The 23,832-nt window shown below is 40.1% G+C and overlaps 1 protein-coding gene across 1 annotated transcript in view; it reads left to right on the plus strand.

The window, feature by feature from the left end:
* LOC126229566 (vacuolar protein sorting-associated protein 8 homolog) overlaps window positions 1-23,832 on the plus strand; it is a 205,510-nt gene that overhangs the window by 135,631 nt on the left and 46,047 nt on the right. Inside the window, exons 16-18 of the mRNA XM_049942334.1 lie at window positions 8,649-8,829; window positions 19,693-19,832; window positions 19,996-20,152. Of these exons, the coding sequence (XP_049798291.1) occupies window positions 8,649-8,829; window positions 19,693-19,832; window positions 19,996-20,152 (478 nt within the window). The remainder of the gene's footprint in view (window positions 1-8,648; window positions 8,830-19,692; window positions 19,833-19,995; window positions 20,153-23,832) is intronic.

Consider the following 23,832-nt stretch of genomic DNA (forward strand, 5'->3'; position numbering starts at 1 on the left):
ATCACGAATGCAAAATTAATTGGTGCTGTTCGGTTGTTCTCTTACAACCGCAAAAGATACGGCGATCTCCGCAAGTTCCCACTTCAGTAGCATTGTTAGTGAGCTGAGTGTGTGCAGGCCTGTGAGAACTATGGAATTTCAACCTGTAAGAACTATGGAATTTCAGCATGGCTTTTTAGCAAAGCAAAATTTCACCATTCATTAACAACAGTGCATTACTAGATATATGTGCAAACATATACTAACAGTGGTGCTAAAGGAGATAAAACAGACGGTGGATCTGAAAAACAAGATGGTGGTGGTGGTGGTGATGGTGGTGGTGGTGATGATGATGATGATGATGCCAACAGAAAGAAGTAGTCAATCTTTGGGGACTGAAAACTGTGAGAAGTGCGAAGGTAGGGATGGGAGTAACAGTAGGCTTGAAATTGTAGTAGGAAATTGTGTAGCATTATGCATTTTCGAAAGTAACAAAAGATTAAGCTGTGTGGCTATCTGTAAATGACTAAAACTTGGCAATATTCACAGTGTGTTCTGAAGTTTGTGAACTTACGGTGGAAAGCATGGAATGTGTGCATATAGAAAATGCATTTTTAGTTGGTGTTTCTGCTGATAATACAAAAGAACTAAATGATAAAATTTGTGATCATGCAAAGTGCAAATGAGGATAATTGTAAAAGAGTTGGAGGAAATGCACACATTCAAAGAAGTATTAATTAAAGAATCTTCTTGTGATGAATGTAATAAATTTAAGATATTTAGGAAGAATTGTTTCCAGTCTTTGCTAGACAATATAAAAAAACTGCTTTGAAGACTTGGATTTCTTTTCATTTGCAGCCATTTTAAATTCAGAGGCATAGCCGTGAGACGAATATGAACGTGTGTTTTATGGTGACATGTCAATTCCTCACTTATGTAAGAAGGTAGATTTTAAATTAAGTGAAAGCACATGTGCTTCACTAGTCAAAGATTTTCGAATTTATAAAGAAAATCCTCAATACATGCCCACTTCTGTGAAAAGAACTTGTGAAAGCAATTGAAATTATATCTACATTTACCGTTGAATGTGAACGTGGATTTAGTGCCATGAATCTAACACTGACTGATCAGAGAAATCAGTTACAAATTCTGGCATTTTCAAGTCTATTTTTCATTTCAATAAATGAACTTCCACTGCACTGCTTGTATGCAGAAAAATTTGGAACAAGATGGATCGTCTCAGCATCACAGCGTCTTTGACACGCCAACTGCCAAACCCTCGAATCCTCAGGACCAGTCTCATTCTGTGTTTTAACTGTGCAAACAATATCTGTATAAAATAAAAAACGCTAACTAAACTTCACATAATCACTAAGAATACCCCTTACATGCTGTGCAGTTTCAGAAATAACCACTGAAATGCCTTATTTTGAGACGCGAAACAAATAGCTCAAACTAGTATATGAATCGCCAGATGCAGGTAATGGAATGTTATTGCCACTTGCATCTCTACAGAAATTGGATTTCGTGTAACAGTATCTTCCGTAGAGATACATATTTCTGTTTCATAACCAAAAATTCAAAATCTTGCTGTGACGTTCTTGTGGAATTTTCAAACAAAAAATCGCCGTCATTTTGAATATCTCGCGGTAAAGTACCTCTGTTGTTTAGATACTTTTTTAGCCATAGTTGCCTTTGTGAGTTCTTTCTTTATTGCCTTTTTTATCACAATAAACACAGTGCAAACTGCACTACTTTACGCTGAAATGGCTGAATGGATTTGGGTGAAATTTGCAGTGGAGATGAGTATACCCTAAATTAGCACCTAGGCTCTATATATTTAATATAAATAGTGTATCACAGTACACATACATGTAAAATACAACATGAAAACATTGATACCATATATCTCAAAAAGTTATTGACTGATTTACTTCAAATGTTTCATGATAGTGTAGTGAACATTTAGATGGACACAGGCTATATCTTTTTGTATGGGAAGGTGATTTTACACACACACACACACACACACACACACACACACACACACACACAGAGAGAGAGAGAGAGAGAGAGAGAGAGAGAGAGAGAGAGAGAGAGAGAGAGAGAGAGAGGGGGGGGGGGTGAAGCACAGAGAGAGAGAGGGGAAGAGTTGGATGAGGACAAAGGCATAGGCTACACATTTTAAATTGTATATAATACAGAGAGTCTCGAGAGAATTTTGGAAGTGGCATATACATGTGGATAGTAAGTCTTAGCATTAGCATTTATTCATAAATAACTTTTTAATTATGGGTAACAGTGTGGGACAAATCTAGCAATTGACTATACTAACACACGAGGACATTCCCTTTCCTCCCCCACTTCCCCCCCAAAATTGCCTATTGTTGTAGATTCCTCTGTATCTCTGCTGAGAGAGAAGACACATTGATTAACCAATTCATGTTTCAAATAATACAATAATGTACATCTGCCAAACATTCCATCTAAAAAAACAAAATCACCTGTATATCCCTCCATGCAGTTGGATCCTTTTACTTTTCCAGTGACCTACAGGGTATAAACTGCTTTTAGAAGGGGAGTAAGTTCTTTTAATAATCTACATAAAATGGTCCAAGTACATCGGCCAATCCATTTGCATTTCCTCAACTGAAAAATTTTAGTTGCTTTTCTGATCCACAATGACGAACTTTAATGTTTCATTTCACTGTCCATGCGGTGACTGAAAGAATGAACCATATTATGATCTACAGTGAAATAGTTTCGGAAGACATAATTCAATATTTTGTGTCAGTGACCAAGGTGTGCTGCAGATTACCAACGAAATGCGGGAGTGCCACAACAACTGCTTATTATCAGTAAACGTCAGATTCACTAACCATAAATACAGACAGATATGTCATTCTTCAATGTTGCCCGGGTTGTGCATACACAGTAAAGTCCACAAGTCATACTGAGTGGCAGAACAGAAGGGGCCGAGGATGATTGATGGTGCTTAAGGATGAAGGGCTTGAAGGACATACAGCATCAGTAGGTGTTGGAGGCAATGGCTTGATGACAGTAACTGTTGGTGGGATGATGATGCTTCTGGGACATGGGGCGTTGGCAGATGTTGGGTGATGGTGGATGTCAGGGATGTAGCTAGATGACAATGCTTCTGGAACTTCGGGCCTCGGTGGATGGAGATGGTGATGGCTTGACAATGGCAGCCACTTGTGGGACGACATGCAGCAAGACATGGCACCTGGGAGCAGCGGACTGTGGTCCTGCATATTGCTGGCAACAGGTGCTCACAGCAAGGGTGATGATTCCGATCACTGGGTTGCTGGTGTGACCAGAGGGTGTACTGGCCACAGCATGGTCCAGCGGTGGCCTAAAAACTCTCCAGCGGAGGGATATCAGAGTGGCATTGGGTGGGCATGAGACGTGGCGTAAGTAGTGTGCAGATTGCAGCACTCTACCATGATAGTCACGCTGCCTATCAGTGAGGCTGATAGTGCTGGACGCCATGGAGGAGGTGTTGAAACTATGACATAAATGGCCTGAGCTGTGCGAGGCTAGGCTTGTAAACAGATTGGTGAGTTATGTTGATGTGAACTGTTAATCACATCCTCCTGGGGAGCTGGCAACCTACAACACCTGCCTGGTAGTATAGTTCTAGGCTGATATAATATGTACTTTGAATTCTCTGCTATCTTCTGTTTCAGCATCAGTATGATCACTGAGCAACAGAGTAGATTATTTTGATCGGTGTACTGACTTTATGAAGACACAACTACCTAGGATTTTTCATCAGATTGGTTGGCAAAATGTTTTTCTTTTGAATTCATTTGTTTCTTGCATTGCTCTCCTTATGCTCATTAGGCTTCATTCAGCTTTTGATTGTTAATAAGGCTTTGAATTCACTTAAATCTGTGATGAAACTGTCTGTGCTTTTTCAGTGTTTTCTAATATGTTTGTTTGAACCACTACTTTAGTATTGTTCAAAAAATCATTACATTTTCCAAATAAATGGAAAAACTTTCCTACATATGGAATAGGTAACCAATATTATATGTAGGTACAAATATAGTAACAAAATAGGTGAGAGCCAAGGGAGATGTGACTTTTGCTGGCAGTATGTATAGATGATCTTTGGATGACTAGACGTTACATGAAATGTTCCAGGTTCAATTCTTATTTCTTTAATTTCATATTGTGATTAGTGTGGACTAAGTTATGCCAAACAATTAATGCCCATTGTCAAAGGAATACTTAAGTATGTTTCTTGGTATAAAAATGTTTCTTAAAATGGAATTTTATGAGCCCGTTCAATAGATTGGAACCAAAATAGTTGAATGTGATATTTATCAGTTTGTCTTAACAATGATAGCAAAACATGGTGGTAGCAGACAGAAAGCACAGTGCAGGCCAGCCCTGAAGTCGGAGCAACTAGAACAAAAATGGCATGATGAACAAATCATAACAGATATTATCTGTGCCAGAAGCTACTGGAACTGGTTTTTTTTTTTTTTTGTTGATCTCAGGACTTAGTAAAATCCAGTAAATCCTATCATATTAGTGATTTGGCAAAGGAAACTCTAGGACACTCTGAAAAGAACTCGTGGAAGTAATATTGTCCTACCTGTGTTAGCACTGTGGCTGCATGGCTTGCTCCTGATCTGTCTCTAATGCAGTTGATAACAACAAAACGATATCCAAGAACAATTTAAGATCCACCCTCACAGCTACACTTCCACCAATACCTCTCTCCCACATTCCAAAACTTCACAGAAGTTGTCCTGCATACCTTGCAGGACTCGTACTTCTGGAAGAAAGGGTATCACAAGACATGGCTTAGCTGCAGTCTGGTGAATGTTTTCCAGAATTAATTTTCATTCTGCAGTGTAGTGTGTGCCGATTTGAAACTTCCTATCATATTGCCTTCCTTGGCCTATTTTGTGTCCCAGGATGGGCCGTGCCGTCTTTCCACTATGACTGGGCAGTTGCTCTACTGAGGCACTGCTGGTCTACTGATTGTTCTTCTTATTTTGCTACTCCTGTTGAGACATACTGTATTATAGAATTGAATATCCCACTAAACTGCTTTGGAACCAACCTGTTGAATGACCATATAAAGTTTCTCTTTTAAAAATATTTTGTTTGTGATGAGAAACAAACTGAAATTTTCTTTTGACACTGGGCAGTATTTATTTGGATTACTCCATCTACATATTTCAAAAACATAATTGCAGATATCTACTGAAACTCCAGAGAAAATGCAGCTTGTAGCAATTGTCATGTAAGGAAAAAAATCTGAGTATTGGAGCTATTGTTTGTAAAAGTTCTAAAAGTCACTGTTCTTTTCAAAATGAGTTTCATGGTGCTGTACAGAATATTAAAAATTCTTAATGTAGTGTAGATTTCGCACATATTGCTACTGCATCAATCTTTACAATTCAGGGGATTATTTGTGTACATCTAAATGGTTCCTGTTGTGCTGCCACATAAGAAGACAGTCCATGTTTAGTACTGAGAACAATTTTCTATAGTCTTGTTGGGTCTGAACACTGAATATTTTGTGACTTTTCAGAACTGTCTGCATATTTCAAGTGCCTCAATGACACTGAGTTTCACATCTATGGGTGATTAGTGACTTATCAAGATGGCAGTGTTTTATTTCATTTTTTACATAAAGTAAATAGCTCAGTTATCACTTCATAACATTTTCAAATGTACAAATTGACTGTGTAGCAAGCTGTGCCAGGCATTTGATTACTGCGGTTCATGAAGAAAATATCATCTTCTGTTAGGAATGTAATTATACAACAGGTGATGATAACTTTTTATTATCAAATGCAGAACTCCACTAGAGTACAAACTCAAAGATGGTACACCCTCTTGAAATGGAGGTTTGAGAATAGATTCCTTTCCCATTCTTGGAAAGAAAAACACAAATGAAATGCTTGGTGAGCTGGATGACTTGTATGAAAACAGCATCCCCAATTATTACTCTGTGGCTTAATGGAATAGCCATTTCCAGTGTGGCAAAGTTATTGGATGATGAGGAGAAAAGCATTAATTCATATCGTAATGAGGAACTAGTAACCCAAAAGCAAATACAGTGGTCATTTGCAAGCTTCTAGATGTGATAGAGTTAGTAGTTTCTCATGCCTGAACAAAAATTACACCACAATAAGTGACAACATAAAAAGGTTATGGCTTGGCCAGTGTGATGACCTTTTTTGAACATCTGATCACCATGGATGCATGCTGTATTAATTGTTGTGACAGTTCTAAGCAGCCGAGCAAGCAACGGGAGCACTCAACATCACTGCTGCCAAAGAAAGGGAAACAAACATAATTTCCGAAAGTCTCTTTAGTGTCCTTTAGAACTGCCATAGTGCATTGTTGGCAGATTATCTCTGTAGGGGTCAATTAATAGAAAATAATGGGTTGCATATTGATACAAAGAGTCAGACCCAAGCAGCACTGGATGTTGTCCAAATAAGTTCACTGCAAAATGTGTCGGCAAGTTATTCACTTCAGGCAGCTACTCTGGACTATGAAATTTTTCCCATCCTCTTTATTCACACACTATGACTTCTACTTTCCTCACATGAGGAACCAGCAGCAGGATATGAATTTTGAACATTACAAGAAGTGATACATAGTAGTAGTCTGGGATCCATTTATGTCAGTCCTAGAAATTGTAAAATGTCAAGTTGCACAATGGCGTGGAGTGTGTATTAAACTGTAGTACACCCTGCAGTTGGGTAGTTAAATTAGTTCAAAGGTCAGAGGAAGTCAAGTGTGTACTGTATATCAGTTGGGACATGGGTAACAGGAGCACTCAGTGATCTTATCAACTTTTGAGTTCAGTCTTGCCTTTACTAATTGTGGATACCACATTAACAGTTATAAATATCGTCTAATGGGAGAGTGCAATAGAGATTATCTTAATTTTTCCTTCTGCTTGCACTTAACAGAAATGCATATAACGTAGAGATGTTTACCTCATTATTCCACTAAATCATTGTGTGCATAATGTTGTGACATTGCAAGCAGTTGACTAATTGAAACTTCCTGGCAGATTAAAACTGTGTGCCCGACCGAGACTCGAACTCGGGAGCTTTGCCTTTCGCGGGCAAGTGATCTACCATCTGAGCTACCGAAGCACGACTCATGCCCGGTACTCACAGCTTTACTTCTGCCAGTATCTCGTCTCCTACCTTCCAAACTTTACAGAAGCTCTCCTGCGGCCTTGCGGAACTAGCACTCCTGAAAGAAAGGATACTGCGGAGACATGGCTTAGCCACAGCCTGGGGGATGTTTCAAGAATTAGATTTTCACTCTGCAGCGGAGTGTGCGCTGATATGAAACTTCCTGGCAGATTAAAACTGTGTGCCCGACCGAGACTCGAACTCGGGACCTTTGCCTTTCGCGGGCAAGTGCTCTACCAACTGAGCTACCGAAGCACGACTCATGCCCGGTACTCACAGCTTTACTTCTGCCAGTATCTCGTCTCCTACCTTCAAAACTTTACAGAAGCTCTCCTGCGAACCTTGCAGAACTAGCACTCCTGAAAGAAAGGATTCTGCGGAGAGCAGGAGAGCTTCTGTAAAGTTTGGAAGGTAGGAGACGAGATACTGGCAGAAGTAAAGCTGTGAGTACCGGGCGTGAGTCGTGCTTCGGTAGCTCAGATGGTAGAGCACTTGCCCGCGAAAGGCAAAGGTCCCAAGTTCGAGTCTTGGTCGGGCACACAGTTTTAATCTGCCAGGAAGTTTCATATCAGCGCACACTCCGCTGCAGAGTGAAAATCTCATTCTAGTTGACTAATTGTTTCATAAACATAAAAACTGAATAAATTTGTTTAAAAATTACAATATTTTATAATTATTGACATTTGTGTCTGCATTTGATTAGACATAATTCCACTTGCATAACCATTAATGGGTGGACAAACAATAATCAAAATAGGAGCAAGAAAGAAGTGAAACAGAAACTTAAAAATTTTGAAATCTTGGAATAGGAATATGGTGGTTGTGATGTATGACAGTTAATGTGGAGATATGTTAGGGAGTAACAAAAATATATTGAAGTTGATGACTAGATAGCAGTAACCAAAGCCTGCTGATTAGCATCAACAACAGGAATTTGCATTAATATTTGAGCATTTTGAATCAATGACGTAAGAGTAAAAAGCAGTAGCAATGTCAGTTTACCACACAGAGTTCTATCTTTAACTAAACAGAAACCAGATATACTAACAGACATAATTCAAATAGCGTGGTAGAGGTCGTTGAATTCATGTTCGTTTTATTTCATTCCTGAGCATGTTGTGAGGTTTGTGTTATATCATAGTATTTATTGTTTTGTATTTTCGTTACGCAGGTGTCTTATGCTTTTAATTACTCATTCAAGAACAATATATCTATCACTTTTATGCCATTCTGCATGTCCATTTAAGCGTCACTGTGTCAGTTGCTCAGGTAGCTGTTGTACATTCTTTCTTCAGCTCATAGACATCACCTTTTCATAATGAACTGTAGTATATAGTTTAACAGGTTCCACTTAATTTTCTCCTTGTGAAAAATCTTTTTTTCTGACTTGATTTAAGTAGACATACGTAATTTCTGAAGTGCCTGTGATGTCAGTTTGATGACTAATATAATTTATTGTATTGTCAGCTACCGTGTATGTGAGCTATTGTATGAACAAAGACATGAATACGACAAGATTCTGCAGTGTTACCTATGGGACCCACTCCGTAAACCGCAGGTGTTTTCATATTTGCGCAATATTCTTTTGTTGTACAATAACACTGCTGAAAGGAGTAAAGTAGAAGCCCAGGTGGTGGATAATATAAAGGTGAGACCTATTTAATTTTCCCTTGAACTATATTCCAGTTTTTTGGACCAGAGTTATCAATACACAAATTCAACAATATAGCTGTAAACAATATTTTTGAGAAGTTCCAAAAACTTAAGATGAAAATTGTTTTTAAATTTGTGTGTGGCAGCCCACTACATTTTTCTCTCTGTTGCTTGTTATAAACACTTCCCCATTGCCATAAATATTGTTAATATTAATTTATGGTGTTCATTTTATTGTGATTATGAGAATAGTCTGGCTAGGTGGCAATGTATCTTTGACTGAGTTAACTACGTGATCGTTCTTAGTGTTTCTCTGTCATCTGACATGGAGATACAAGCAATGTTATCCATTCTCATTTCTTTAACTTAACTCAGCTACAAAGGCACTGGGATAACCAATTGCAAATTTTCCACCTTTACTTCCCTTTAGTAACTTTTTTTTTTTTTTCATCCATCTTCTGACTGGTTTGAAGCAGCCCACCACAAATTTCTGTTATTTGCCAACCTCTTCATCTCAGAGTAGCACTTGCAACCTAGCACTTGCAACCTAGCACTTGCAACCTATGTCCTCAATTATTTGCTGGATGTATTCCAGTATCTGTCTTCCTCTATAGCTTGTGCCCTCTACAGCTCCCTCTAGTATTGTGGAAGTCATTCCCTAATGTCATAACAGATGTCCTATCACCCTGTCCCTTGTCCTTGTTGTCTTTTCCACATATTTGTTTCATCTCTGGTTCTGCACAGAACCTCCTTATTCCTTACCTTATCAGTCAACCTAATTTTTAACATCATCTGTAGCACCACATATCAAATACATAGATTGATTTCTTTCCTTGTTTTCCCATAGTCCATGTTTCACTACCTTATGGTGCTGTGCTCCAAACATTGTTTCTCAGAAACTTCTTCCTCAAATTAAGGTCTATGTTTTATACTAGTAGACTCCTCTTGGCCAGGAATGCCATTTTTGTCAGTGGTAGTTGGCTTTTGATGTACTCCTTGCCCTGCCCGACATTGTTTACTTTGATGCTCAGGTAGTAGAATTCCTTAACTTTATCTACTTTGTGACCATCAATCTTGATGTTAAGTTTCTCGCTGTTCTCATTTCTGCTACTTCTCATTGCTTTCGTCTTTCTTCGATTAACCCTCAATCCATAGTCTGTTCTCATTAGACTGTTCATTCCATTCAGCAGATAACATAAGTCTGCTTCACTTTCACTCAGGATAGCAATGTTATCAGTATATTGTATCACTGATATCCTTTCACCTTGAATTTTCTTTTATTTTCATCATTGATTCTTTGATGTACAGATTGAACAGTAGGGGTGAAAGACTAAATCCGTCTTACATCCTTTTTAATCCAAGCACTTCATTCTTGGCCGTCCACTCTGTACTTTGGTACATATTGTATATTGCCCATCTCTCCAGCTCTCCCTATAGCTTACCCATGTTTTTCTCAGAATTTCAAACACCTTGGACCATTCAACATTGTCAAATGTTTTTTCCAGGTTGACAGTGTTCTGAATGTCCCTCGGTTTTTCTTTAGTCTTGCTTCTATTATCAGCTGCAACATCAGAATTGCCTCTCTGGTGACTTTACCTTTCCTAAAGCCAAACTTGTCATCCAACATGTCTTAAATTTTCTTTTTCTGTTAAGCTGATTGTATGATAATTCTTGCATTTGTCAGCTCTTGCAGTCTTCGGAATTGTGTGGCTGATTTTTTTCTGAAAGTCACATGGTATGTTGCCAGACTTGTATGTTCTACACACCAATGTCAATAGTCGTTTTGTTGCCACTTCCACCAACAATTTTAGAAATTCTTATGGAATGTTATCTGTTCCTTCTGCCTTATTCTATCTTAAGTCCTTCAAAGCTCTTTTAAATTCTGATTCTGATACTGGATCCCCTGTCTCTTCTACGTCGTCTCCTGTTTCTTCTTCTATCACATCAGACAAATCTTCCCCCTCATAGAGGCTTTCAGTGTACTCTTTGCACCTGTCCCCCCTCTCCTTCTTAATGTTACCACACTTCCTTTTAGTGTCACCAAAGGATGTTTTTACTTTCCTATATGCTGAGTCAGTCATTCAACAAAAATGGTTCAAATGGCTCTGAGCCCTATGCAACTTAACTTCTGAGGTCATCAGTCGCCTAGAACTTAGAACTAATTAAACCTAAGGACATCACACACATCCATGCCTGAGGCAGGATTCGAACCTGCGACCGTAGCGGTCGCTCGGTTCCAGACTGTAGCGCCTAGAACCGCACGGCCGCTCCGGCCGGAAGTCATTCGACAATCATTTCCTTTCCAATTTCTTCACGTTTTTCATGCAACCATTTTGTCTTAGCTTCCCTGCATTTTCTATTTATTTTATTCCTCAGTGACTTGTATTTCTGTATTCCTAAATTTCCTTCACATCTTTGTACATCCTTCTTTCATCAATCAACAGAAGTATTTCTTCTGTTACCATGGTTTCTTCTATGTAGCTATATTTTTCTTTCCAGCTTTTGTGATGAACCTTTTTAGAGATGTCCATTCTTCTTCGACTGTACTGCCTCCTGAGCTATTCCTTATTGCTGTCTCTAAATCCTTAGAGAACTTCAGATGTATCTTGTCATCCTTAGTACTTCTGTATCCCACTTCTGTACGTATTGATTCTTCATGACTGATGTCTTAAACTTCAGCCTACTCTTCATCACTACCACATCATGATCTGAGTCTATATATGCTCTTGGGTATGCCTTACAATCCAGATTTCAGAATTTCTGTCTATTATGCAATCTAACTGAAATCTTCCCATATTACCCAACATTTTCCAAATATGTCTCCTCCCCTTGTGATTCTTAAGCAGAGTATTCGCTATTACTAGCTGAAGTTTATTGCAGAAGTCTATTAGTCTTTGTCCTCTCACATTCCCTGTCCCAAGCCCATATTGTCCTGTAACCATTTCTTCTACTCCTTCTCCTACAACTACATTCCAGCCCTATGACTTTTAGATTTTCATCTCCCTTTCAACAGCCTCATATACTTTCTTTCACTCTCCATCTAAAGCTTGCAACATTGGCATATATACCTAAACTATCGTTGTTGGTGTTGATTTGCTGTCAATTCTATGGACAGCCGTATCACTGAACTGTTCACAGTAATACACAATGTGCCCTACCTTCCTATTCATAGTGAATCCTACTCCCAATATGTCACTTACTGCTGCTGTTGATATTATCCTATATTCATCTGACCAGAAATCCTCATCCTATTTCCAATTCACTTCATTAGCCCGTACTATATTTCCATTGAGCCTGTGCACTTACCTTTTCAAATTTTCTGGCTTTCTTACCATGTTAAAGCTTCTGACATTCCAGGCCCCACCTTGTAGAATGTTATCACTTCATTAGTTATTAATATTTTTTTTCCTGTCCTGGAGATCCAAATGGGGGACTATTCCAGAATCTTTTTCTAATGGAAAGATCATCATGACCCTTTTCCATTTACAGGCCACATGACCTGTGGATACACATTATGTGTCTTTAATGCAGTAGTTCCCATTGCCTTCTGTATCCTCAGGCCATTGATCATTTCTGAGTCTTCTGCCTTTAGGGGCAGTTTCCCACTCTAGGGTTGAGACAGTGCCCAAACTCTCTGTCCACTCCTCCACCCTCTTTGACGAGGCTGTTGGCAGAATGAGGGAGACTTTTATGCCAGAAGTCTTCAGCCATCAATGCTAATTATTAATCAAGATTTAAGTTGTGGCTGGTTTCAAACACGGAACTGAGGATGTTTTGATTACTGATCAAAGATGCTACGCCTAGACCACAGACAACCTCTAATTAGCACAACGTAAGTCATAAGAACAAGTGGTGTGACAAGAAGAGAAAATAATGTGCTGCAAATGTCTAAACCTAATGTACATGGCAGAATGAACTCCATGATAGACCAGACCACCTTTTCAAACCAGCCTTATGCAGCTTTGTCAATAATGCCGACCTCATGCTTTCACATTTTAGCATTTACACTCAAATATTTTTAAATGCTGAGTGTGGCTAAGTTCAGTTGTTAGAAATTTTCATCATGTTATATTTTGTTAATATTGTCTTTCACTGCAATGAAGATTTGCATAAAGACATCATTCCACCAGGTTGTATTTTAAAACTGTGCTTCATTCAGCACTACTAGTTTCAGGCATGGCCCAGTTTAAAGTGAATGTTTGCATGAACAATACATCCAGTGTAGTGGTATGGCTTTTAGGTTGTAACTTTCTTTTTATTATGGTATGTTGTTATGTTTTAGATGCATTTGAAAGTGGACCATGCCCAAAACTAGTTCTGCTGAGTAAAGTACAGTTGTAAAATATAGCCCAATGGGGGTGATGTCTTTCCTCACATTTATAGTGGCTGTAGAGCCCACCCAGAAGAAAACGAACAAAGAAGGTTCTTTTTGCCTGTGTAAAACAGGAAATTCGTTTAAGAAATTTGTTAAACTTACAGAGAGACAGAAAGGCTGGCTCTAAATACCAATAGAAACACTCAAAATCAAAAATAATAATCCTAGCTTTTCAGAAATATATGTTCCGCCTGCAGGGAACAAAGAGGGATTAGTTGGGGAAAGATTGGAATGGAAGGGCAGGTCCCAGAAGTGGATGGCTATGAGAACCAGGATGTTTCACCTTTTTCCCATGTTTTCATGGCCATGATGGAATTCAGTGATTCTCCAACAGAAAGAGGTTCCTACTCAATGGTCTGAAGATGACCACAGTAGTGCTCGAAACCGGTCACCTTGATAAATAAATCGTGATCAAGACTGTTTTTAATAGTAAATAAATGGAATTTTTAATCTCGGAAGCAGTTTACACAGTCTTGGTACAAGTTCATTGACAGTATCTTTGTGATCTGGATTCACTGTAAAGAAAGAACTACTCCTCCTCCACCAATAGCTTAATACATTTCCCACCTTAAATTCACCCAGATTTCTCCAAGTCTTCAGCGTTAGCCCCTTCCTGGAAGTTGACCTCCATCTTCCAAAGACTTGCAACAAACTTCAGTGCACATCAAACCAATCCCCCCCCCCCCCGAGTGGCTCACATCTCTTTCTTGTGAGAATGTGCTTGATCACCATGACCAACCAACCATGCAGCACCAGTTCCCTTTTCTATTGCAAGCCTATTCTTCCGTTTTTCTCCCTCTGCCTTTCACAAATTGTGCTGGGAAGGTGACCCACTGTGGTGTACATTCCACTTTTTGTGCCTTTCTGTCTTTGCATCCTTCCTTTCTGGCAGAGGTGCTACACCAAAAACCCAACACAATAGAAATAATTGCTGTTACACAGGTTGTCATGGACTCTGTCTACAGCAGACAAGTGCGCTCTTTGTGACTTTGTAGGCCTTAGCTGTTTGTGTGAGGATGCCTCTGGATTTTTACCGTTTGTAATGTGTATCTCTCTCCTGATTTTGAAGTGTTTCAGACTGTATTGTCTGCTGTGATTTCTGAGCTCCTCCCGCCTTTCCTCTTTTTGGATGACTTCAACGCCAGCAACCATCTGCAACATGGAACTACAGCCGTTGGCCGTGGTACAGCTATTGAAACATTGCTCACAGAGCTTGGTCTGTCTCTTGAATGCTAGTGCCCACACACCCTTCAGTGTGGCATATGGATCTTATTTGGCCTTTAATCGTCCCATTTGCAACCCTAATCTTCTCCCTTCCAGCCATTGGTGAGTCCGTGACAACCTGTGTACCAGCAGCTATTTTCTGATTGTCCTGCCCCTCAATCAGCATCACTTACCTGGGTGTCCATGCAGATGAGCTCTCAACAGTGTTGACTGGGATGCTTTTGCCTCTGCCGTCACCCTTAGCATCCCACCATGTGGAGATATCGATGGGGTTGGCCAGAGTATAGCCATTCTATCAGCTGCAGACTTAATCATCTCCTACACCTTGGCATACCTCCATCGGAAGACAATGTGGACAACGGTGGACTTAAGAAATCACCATGGCCATTAGAGATCACAGAGAGGCTCTCCTACATCATAAGCAACATCCATCGATGGAGAACGTCATTGCCTTAAATGGCTCTATGCCTGGGTCCACTGCCTAATAAAACAACAGAAAGAAGGATGCTGGGAACAGAGTGTTACTACAACTGGACCACGTTCCCCTCCTTCACAGGTTTTGACAAAGGGTCAGTGCCTCTGTGGACAACAGTCCTCCCACATGTGTATCAGGTGTCTCCCTGAATGGTATTGTATACACTGACCCACATGCTATCATCAAACACGTTGCTCAAGCCTGCGTGTCTGAGAAATCTCAGGCTGCATTTTGTGTCCTCAAATGGTGGATGGAGCGAATTCACTTTCCTGTCACTACATATAATATAGAGCCATATAATGCCCTTTCAGTGAGTGGGAATTCCTTAGTGCCTTAGTCCTGTGCACTTACATGGCTCGAGGGCCAGATTACATCCACAGCCAAATGCACTAACACCAATCGGTGGATTACCAACACCCATCCTTGCCATTTCTAACCATGTCTGGAGCAAGGGTGAATTCCTATCTCATGATCGTTCTGGTACTGAAACTGGATAAACACCTCCTTGTGATGGACAGTGATCACCCAATTAGTCTAAATATTGTTCTCTGCAAGTTGCTCGAACGTATGGTGAGCCAGCAGTTGTGTTGGTACCTTGAGTCGTGAGATCTTTTTGCTCTGTCCCAAGGCAGTTTTCATAAAGGTCATTCTACTGCCAACAGTTTGGTCTGCCTGTAGTCTGCCATTCAGTCAACTTTTTCCCTTATCAGTGTCTTCTTCAACTTGAAAAAGGCTTACAGCGCCATATGGTATAATCACTATCTTCATTACTCTGTCGGTGGGGTCTCGGAGGCCCACTCATGACTTTTGTTGGGAACTTCTTGTTACTCTGTGTGTTCTGGATTCAAGTTGGTACTTCCTACAGAACCCCCCATGTACAAAAGAATGGGATCCTGCAGGGCTCCTCACTGAGTGTTCCCCTTTTTCTGGTGGCCATCAGTGGTCTAGCTGCAGCTGTGAGGCCTACGGTGTCATCCTTAGGTTTTTTGAATGTACTATTGCTCCTCCACTGTGGGTGTTGCTGAATGCTGAGTGCAGGGTGCCATACGAAATGCACTGTGTGGGCTTTTATCCCTGGTTTCCAGTTTTCAGCCAGACTGGTCTTCAGTGCTTCCCCAACTTAAGCAAACGTGCTGGCCACAGCTTAATACTCTTCACTGCCTTAGTAACACCAGCTGAGGTGCAGACTGCTCTACACTTCTGTGGCGTTACAAATCTCTGATCCTGTCCTATCTTGATTAGGGGAAGTCTGGTATATTGCTCATCACCACCTTCAGTATTGTGGATGCTGGACCCGATACACCATTGTAGGGTCTGACTTGCAACAGGTGCTTTTCAGGCTAGCCATGTGAACAGGCTATTTGCGGAGACTCGTAATAGGCGCCAAGTGCTGCTCAATTACAGGATGCACATTTGCTGCTCCCCTGTGCATCTGAACTATTGCATGCTTTATCCTGGTAGTGGGATCAAACTCTCACAACATAGGCCCAGGACTGGAGTCACTATCATAGTTTGTATACACCATCTGCTCTGAACTCCATCTTCCCCCTTTCTCACATCTTGTCGGAGAGCAATCACATACACCCTCATGGCGTGTAACCTGTTCTTCGGTCTGTCTTGACCTATCCTGTGGATTGAAAGATTCTGTTGACCCCAGGGTTTTTGGCTTCCTGTTCCTGGCCTTTATTGATCCATTTCTGGGTTCGCAGTGGTGTACACTGACAGCTCTATAATAGACAGATAAACCCATTTTGCCAACACACATGCAAGATGCAGTGAACTATGCTCCCTGCAAAATGGATGCATTGTATTTACTGCAGAATTGGTGGCCATCACTCGAGCCCTGAGTCATTCATTCTCACACCAGTGAGACATTCTTAACATGCATAACTCCCTGAGTGGTCTTCAGGCTATCAACCAGTGCTACTGTTGGAATCCATTGTCCATGACTATAGAGGATCTCCTTCAAGCTGAATATTCAGTCATCTTTGTGTCAACCCCAGGTCACGTTGGATCTCAAGGAATGAAGGTGCTGACCAGTTTGCAAAGTTGGCTACCAGGTTGCTGACTTTGGAGGTGGGTATACTGGAACCGGACTTTTGGTTGGCTCTATGCCATCAGTTGTTGAGGGCTTGGAACATGGATTAGCGTGCCTTGGTTTCTCCAAACAAATGCTAGCAATAAAGGGGACCGCAACCATATGGCAGTCTTCCCTTAATGCTTCTTGCAGATAATCTAGTGTTCTCTGTCATCTTAACAAAGGTCACACTTGGCTGATCTATAGCCACATCGTATGACATGAGTTTCCACCCCACTGTCAGTGTGATGCCTATCTGACAGTGACCCACATCCTACTGGACTGCTCTAATTTGGCCACCTTATGGTGAAATCTTAATCCTGATGACAGGCTGCCTCTGGTGATAGCAGGTGATGTCAAAGTGACTGATCTGGTGTTAAGTTTTACCCGTGAAGGTGGTTTCTACTTCTCTTATTGAGGTAAGGCACGTTGGCCTCTTCGGCTGCTTGAGGGATTGGAGGGGTGCCTTATTGCATGCTCTGACACAAGGCCCCCAAGGTTGCTCTTGCTTCATGGTCTGACGTGACTCCTGCCCCTCCCACCTTTTTAATTCTTTGTATTCTTTTAAATCTTTCGTTGGTTTTCTGTCTTGTCGTCATTGTTCTCTTTTCTGAGATTTAATCAAGTTGTCTGCATTGCTAGTTTTCATGCGGTAATGGAGGGTGGGAAATTCTGATCGGATGCAGTGTATGTGTCTCCCATTGCATAAAATGCCCTGGGGCCTCCAGCTGCTTTCTGAGAGGAGCAATTCACTGAACATCACCCTCCTATCCCTCTCTCACTTCAACTTGCTTCCGTCCCATTGTTTTTTTAATATATTTTATTCTCAGTTACAATCAGATTCATCAGGGTTTGTCTTCTGTGTCCTTCCTGTCCTTCCTGTCCGAGGACTCTTCCTGACTTGACACACATAGGATAAAGGGACGTGACCTTGCAGTTTGGTCTCTCTAACCCTATAATTCCAATCCAATCGAACCAGCTCATCAACAGCCTACAGTATCTACAATTCAACTACTGTCACTCTCTTCCTTGTCAAACACAACCTTCCCTACATCCCAGACATCTATGGTAAAACATGTCTGCCCCTGTACCAAATACCTTAGCACCTGCACCAGTAACCTCTCTTAATTTACTCACCCACAGTTACATTACTGATCTTGTTCAAGAACAAATCTCGTGGTTAGTTCCCTCCTCCAAAGCTTCAACCAGTATAGCTGCCACTCTCCCATAACCCAGTATCATTCAGACCTTGAAAGCCTCAATAGATTAATGTGTAAGGGATGTAACTTTCTCAAATGAAGCCGTGAAATGAGACCATATCTGCCTTATATCCTCTCCACATCACCCAAGTTTGCCTTCCATTGCTCTCCTTATCTCCACAATACCCTTGCCAAACCATGTGACATTCATGGACCCCCCATCCCTACCCCAAGATTCTTACTCCTCCAACTGTCCTGCTATAAAATCTGCCCTGTGCACCCGTCTACTACCACATCCCCATCATGAATAAAGTAACATTAAATGCAGAGCAGCATATCAAATTATTTGTGTTGTTTACAATGAGGTATGTGTTCACTGCATAATTTTCCATCTAAGGACCTGCCAATCTGGCCAAATGCATGAATAGACTCAAAAGGATTGGTCACCTTGTGGATGGTCTACAGTATGACGCAGAAACTGCTATACCATACAAGCTATTTGGATTCTTCTGCTGAGTCGTAATTCCCCTGAACTCCAAAGATAAGACCCAACTCTTTGGTATATACTTTCATGGAACAGCTTCTTGGATATAACCTCTGGTTAGCATAAGCCCACATCCCTTTTCCTACATGGCAGTCATTGCAATTTTATTATTTACTGACTTATTTTAATATCTTTCCCACTCCCACTCCCCGATCCCCACTCCCCGATCCCCTCGCACCCTCGCCCTCCCACTCCCACTCTCACTCCCCCCATCCCCCCTCCCTCTCCCCTGTCACCCCAACCCCTCTTTTCCACTCGCCCCCTCCACACCCTCGCCCCCCCCACTCCCACTCTCACTCCCCCCATCCCCCCTCCCTCTCCCCTCTCCCCTGTCACCCCAACCCCTCTTTTCCACTCGCCCCCTCCACACCCTCGCCCCCCCCACTCCCACTCTCACTCCCCCCATCCCCCCTCCCTCTCCCCTCTCCCCTGTCACCCCAACCCCTCTTTTCCACTCTCCCTTTCCTTCTATTCCATTATTCTTTCCACTTTTCATTTTCTCTTCCTCTTACAATTCATCCTCGGTTCTAACTCTGTGCCGACTGTCATCCTAAACTGAAGCCAGTACAGTGCTTGCTTATCTACTGTCTTTCACTTTCTCTGGTTCCTTTTTCTCCATCTTTACCTCTTCATCCTCACAACAGATGGGTTCCTCTCTATATGACTGTGCCCCATTTATATCTGCCCTGACCAAACCCTTTTGGTTCCTGAAGAAGTTGTGTAGTTCAAAAAGCTAGGATTCTTATTTTCTATTTAAAGTGTTTCTATTTGCAGTTCTTGGAGTTGCATCTTCTGAAGGCAAGTATTGGCCATTCATTCTACATCTTTATAATATTAACAAAAACTCTTGTTAGGTTATTGTTATTCTACCAGTTTAGTTTGCAGTCACATTTAGTTCTTAAGTTCTGTATCTCTTATGTAATTATTACTGATGATGATTATGGAATTGTTTTCTGTTTGGCAGGAACTGTTGGACATTGATGCTGTAAAGACCGCTCAAATTATAGTCTTGCATTTACCTCAGACAATTCCAAAGATATTAAGGAAACTTGACCTTGAACCAGAGGTCTTGTATCAGTTCCTCCATGGTTTGTTTGATTTCAGGTAACTCTCCGGCTTATATTTTTCTGGTAAAGCAATAGGTATTTTCTGTAAATTGCAGATTAGATGTGTTCTATCAGTCACTGATGCATTGTCATGAAAAGCCTGATCTGAAATATTGGAACAGTTACTTGATCATTACAAATTGGATGACATTTATTTTCAGGGATTCACATGCAAACTTAAGTCATCTGAAGGACGACCTGACCCTTGAGCCACAATTAGTTGAGCAATACATTCAGTTAATGTGCCAGTATGATCCAGCAAAGGTTTATTCCTTTATTACTAGCTTCGATGGATATCGTCATGATAATACATTGAAGGTAATCAATATTTTTAAAGCATTCAAATGACCCTGGATTTTGTGTGTCTTTGTGTATGTGCATTTAGAAGCAAATATGATGGTTATTAGAGATAACAGGTCTTGCAAATTGCATGAATTGGTGATAATATGTGACAAACTGTATGCACAAACAAAACACACCTATCCCAAAATAAGATTCTTAGTATCAGTTTGGATTTCAAAAGGATCTCTCCACAGAATGTGACTTTTTCAATTCATAGATCAGATTATACAAAACTTTCAATATTGCCAGATGGTATTTTGTGTCTCTTGTGAAAAGCCTTTGGTTGTCCAGATCACAAAGTTTCTCTTGCAGAAACTCAAGTATTATGGCATCAGAGATCTTGCTATAAACTATTTCTCATCCCTGTCTCATGAAAACAAAGCAGTGATTCACATTAAGAAATCTAGGAAATGTAGACACTTAAGCAACATACACAGAATGGGGAATAATCACAGGAATTGATACTGGTTCAACTCTTGTTAAAAACTTGAAAACATAAATAACATTTTTATTTATTTATTTATTTATTTATTTATTTATTTTCAAAATTAATAACTGGTTCTGTGCAAATATACGGTCATTGAATTTAGATAAAGTGCAATACATGCTATTTAGTACTGCCTAAGGCCTGACCACACCATTAGCAATAATGTATGTATGAGGAATTTTCAGGTGTTTGTTGGTAAGAACCTGAACTAGCAATCATTTTATTCATCTTATTAAATGTCAATTCTCTATAACTTTTGCATTATGAATAACAGCCTTGAGAGATAAAATTTCTAAAAGTTGACTTTTCATTCGTTAATGTCTTACCTGATCGTATTTAGGGGCAACTCTTCTTTTAGGAAGAAAGTGTTTGTTGTGTAGAAAAATGTGATTGCTTTTTAACACTTTGAGGTGTGGGCAGTTTGAGCATCATTCAACTGATTGAGACTCTGTGTCTTCACAGATTTTCTGAATTTTGTGTAGTAGGCTCTGGTGCATAGAACTTAGATCAGTTTATTGCATTCACAAGAGGGGTCTTTTTTTTTATGAAATTCTGCAAAGAAACATAAAGTTACATCAGTGACAATATTTTTTATATTGGAATGAAAATGTGTTATTTCCCAATTTTTTTCATTTTTTGTTTCCTAATCAGGGTGTATAAGGCCCGGGAGATCCCAGAAAAACTCGGGAAATTTTTCGTCTGGGGGAAAACCGGGAAAAACCCGGGAAATTTTTATTGTTTTAATTTTCTGTTAAATTTTTGTAATTTTGACTGGTAATAATCGATACTCTAACAAAGGGTATTACTGTATCCTGCTACTGCAGAATAATACTTCAACAATAAAACATAAACGAGAGGAAAAACAAAAATAACTTAAATTGCAAAGGAAATGCACCATACACAGCAATGGCACACAGTGCTCATGAAAGTGTTTGCCAACAGCAAAACGTGTCAAAGGCTTTAGGAAGACTATGCAATGCTTCATAACAACAAATTGCTTCCGATGATGAGCGTGAAGTCACAGCTGTTTACATTAGATTCATTTTAGCAGTTACGAACGGGGTCATGTGCATGCACAGTTGAGTCACGTTTGAGTAGTAGATGCTGCCGGGAAAACGGGGTGCCAAATTCATATTCTTGTTTCGCAAAGAGCCTAGCATCCAGCGCACGTTGATCTATCGATTATTTGTATGATTTTGAAACGCATCCCTGTTGGTTTTTGAACATTTCTGAACACATTTAAAGTTTATTTCTGAATGAATCATAAGTTGGTTTTTGAATGTTGCATAGTGTACGTGATGTCTCTGTCAGGAGAATCCTCATCGTATCTAAAAATAAACTTCCGCAGACAGAAGGGGACGGAGCTATACAAGCTAAGCAGATGGCAATCGCTGTCTGATTATGTGATTGATGTCCATCCCCGGTAGCTGAGTGGTCAGCGCGACAGAATGTCAATCCTAAGACCCTGGGTTCGATTCCCGGCTGGGTTGGAGATTTTCTCTGCTCAGGAACTGGGTGTTGTGTTGTCCTAATCATCATCATTTCTTCCCCATCAATGCGCAATTCACTAAAGTGGCGTCAAATCGGAAGACTTGGCCCTAGTCACATGACATTTCCATTTATAGGGTTGATTGGGTTTGCGAATGATCAGCGTTGTTATAATTACTAGTGAAATCCATAGATTAAGACCACCAGAATGGAAATAAACAACTAACAGGAATAACAGGTGAGAAAGATTACGTATTATCTTCTCGGTGTACCCAAGAAAATGAAATTTTGAAAGAAAGTTTTTGGCCAGATCACTACACTAGTAAGGACCAGTTGTAGAGTCCCCGGCTAGCAGCCGCTTAAGTTCTGTTCTGGAAGTAACGCGGAAAACATGTACAAACACGTAATAACGCCTAACGGGAGAATAATCGCGGGATAACTAAACCTGTGATTTCGGCAGGGTTAGTGAAGTTAACCAGCAAACAAATTTTGACAATGGCAGGAATAGCTACAGAATTGGTGATGATTGTTTGTTAGAACGAGGAAGGAGAAGAAATGGGGACATCACACAAACTATGGAACAATAAAATGATTTCAAATTTATATAAAAATTTTGTCATACTAGCCTACTTTTCGATCTCGTGCTTGAGAAACTGGTGTGTATGAATGAAATGTGAAATTAATTCCTAACATAAAGCTGTTTGCTTGTAGTAGGCCTAATAGGGTTTTGATATTGGTACTTCGTGAATTATATTCTGTCGTGTTATAAAAATGACCATTTATTCGATGACCATTTGTGCCAAAACAGTCTCATTTATTCGGTGGAGTTACAAAATTGCTACAATATTAGAAAGGCCTATTTTGTTTTATCTAGCAAACAGTGACAAAATATATGTAATCAGATCGAGAAACCACACCAGTCTTGGGTATTATTTGTATTAACAGCTTTTTCAGTATTAGATAACAACATTTCGATTTTTTCATGTAGAAAAATGTTTGACGAACTTTGATGAGGTAATAGATTCTTTCACAGAAATGAAAGCACGCCATGTAAATCTGTAGCAAGAATAGAGAGAAACAAATGCTAGGAGCTAAGGATTGAAGAAATGTATACTTTTTTGCTTGTCTCTTGTCTTTATTGGTTTTATGTATCCTATATTTAATTTTATGTCACACAAAACATCAAGTTATTAGCTAGTAGGCAGTAAAGAGTGCACATTTTCTGAAGAGTTCTTGTTCTCCCGATTAGAAATAATTCCATCCGCTATTAAATGCGAGATATTTTTTTTTTTTTAAGTGGCAGGCTGTCAAACCAGCCGACTGGGAGCAGGAGAAGCACCACATGACATTTCAATTTACACTGTCCTGAGTATAGTTTGATGGCATCCATTACAAAATATACATGTTTGAATTCCACAGAGCGAAATAGTGATGTGCGATAGAAGAATGTTGTATGAAGAGCTGTGACACTGCACTTTGGCACACTTAAGACCAAATAACATGTCTTACATTTCCTCGGAACACATGTTTTATGTTTCAGACTTTTCAAAAAGATGTGCGCTACAAGATGAACATATTTTTGAAAATTCGATTTTTTTAAAGTACTGACTCAGTTAGCAAATATTGTAGATCCGGGGCTGATGCGCAGAGCAGTCTGAGTTATAGTGGGTAGTCTCCACGT

The sequence above is a fragment of the Schistocerca nitens genome, unplaced genomic scaffold (genome assembly GCF_023898315.1).
Source record: "Schistocerca nitens isolate TAMUIC-IGC-003100 unplaced genomic scaffold, iqSchNite1.1 HiC_scaffold_375, whole genome shotgun sequence".
Lineage (NCBI taxonomy): Eukaryota > Metazoa > Arthropoda > Insecta > Orthoptera > Acrididae > Schistocerca > Schistocerca nitens.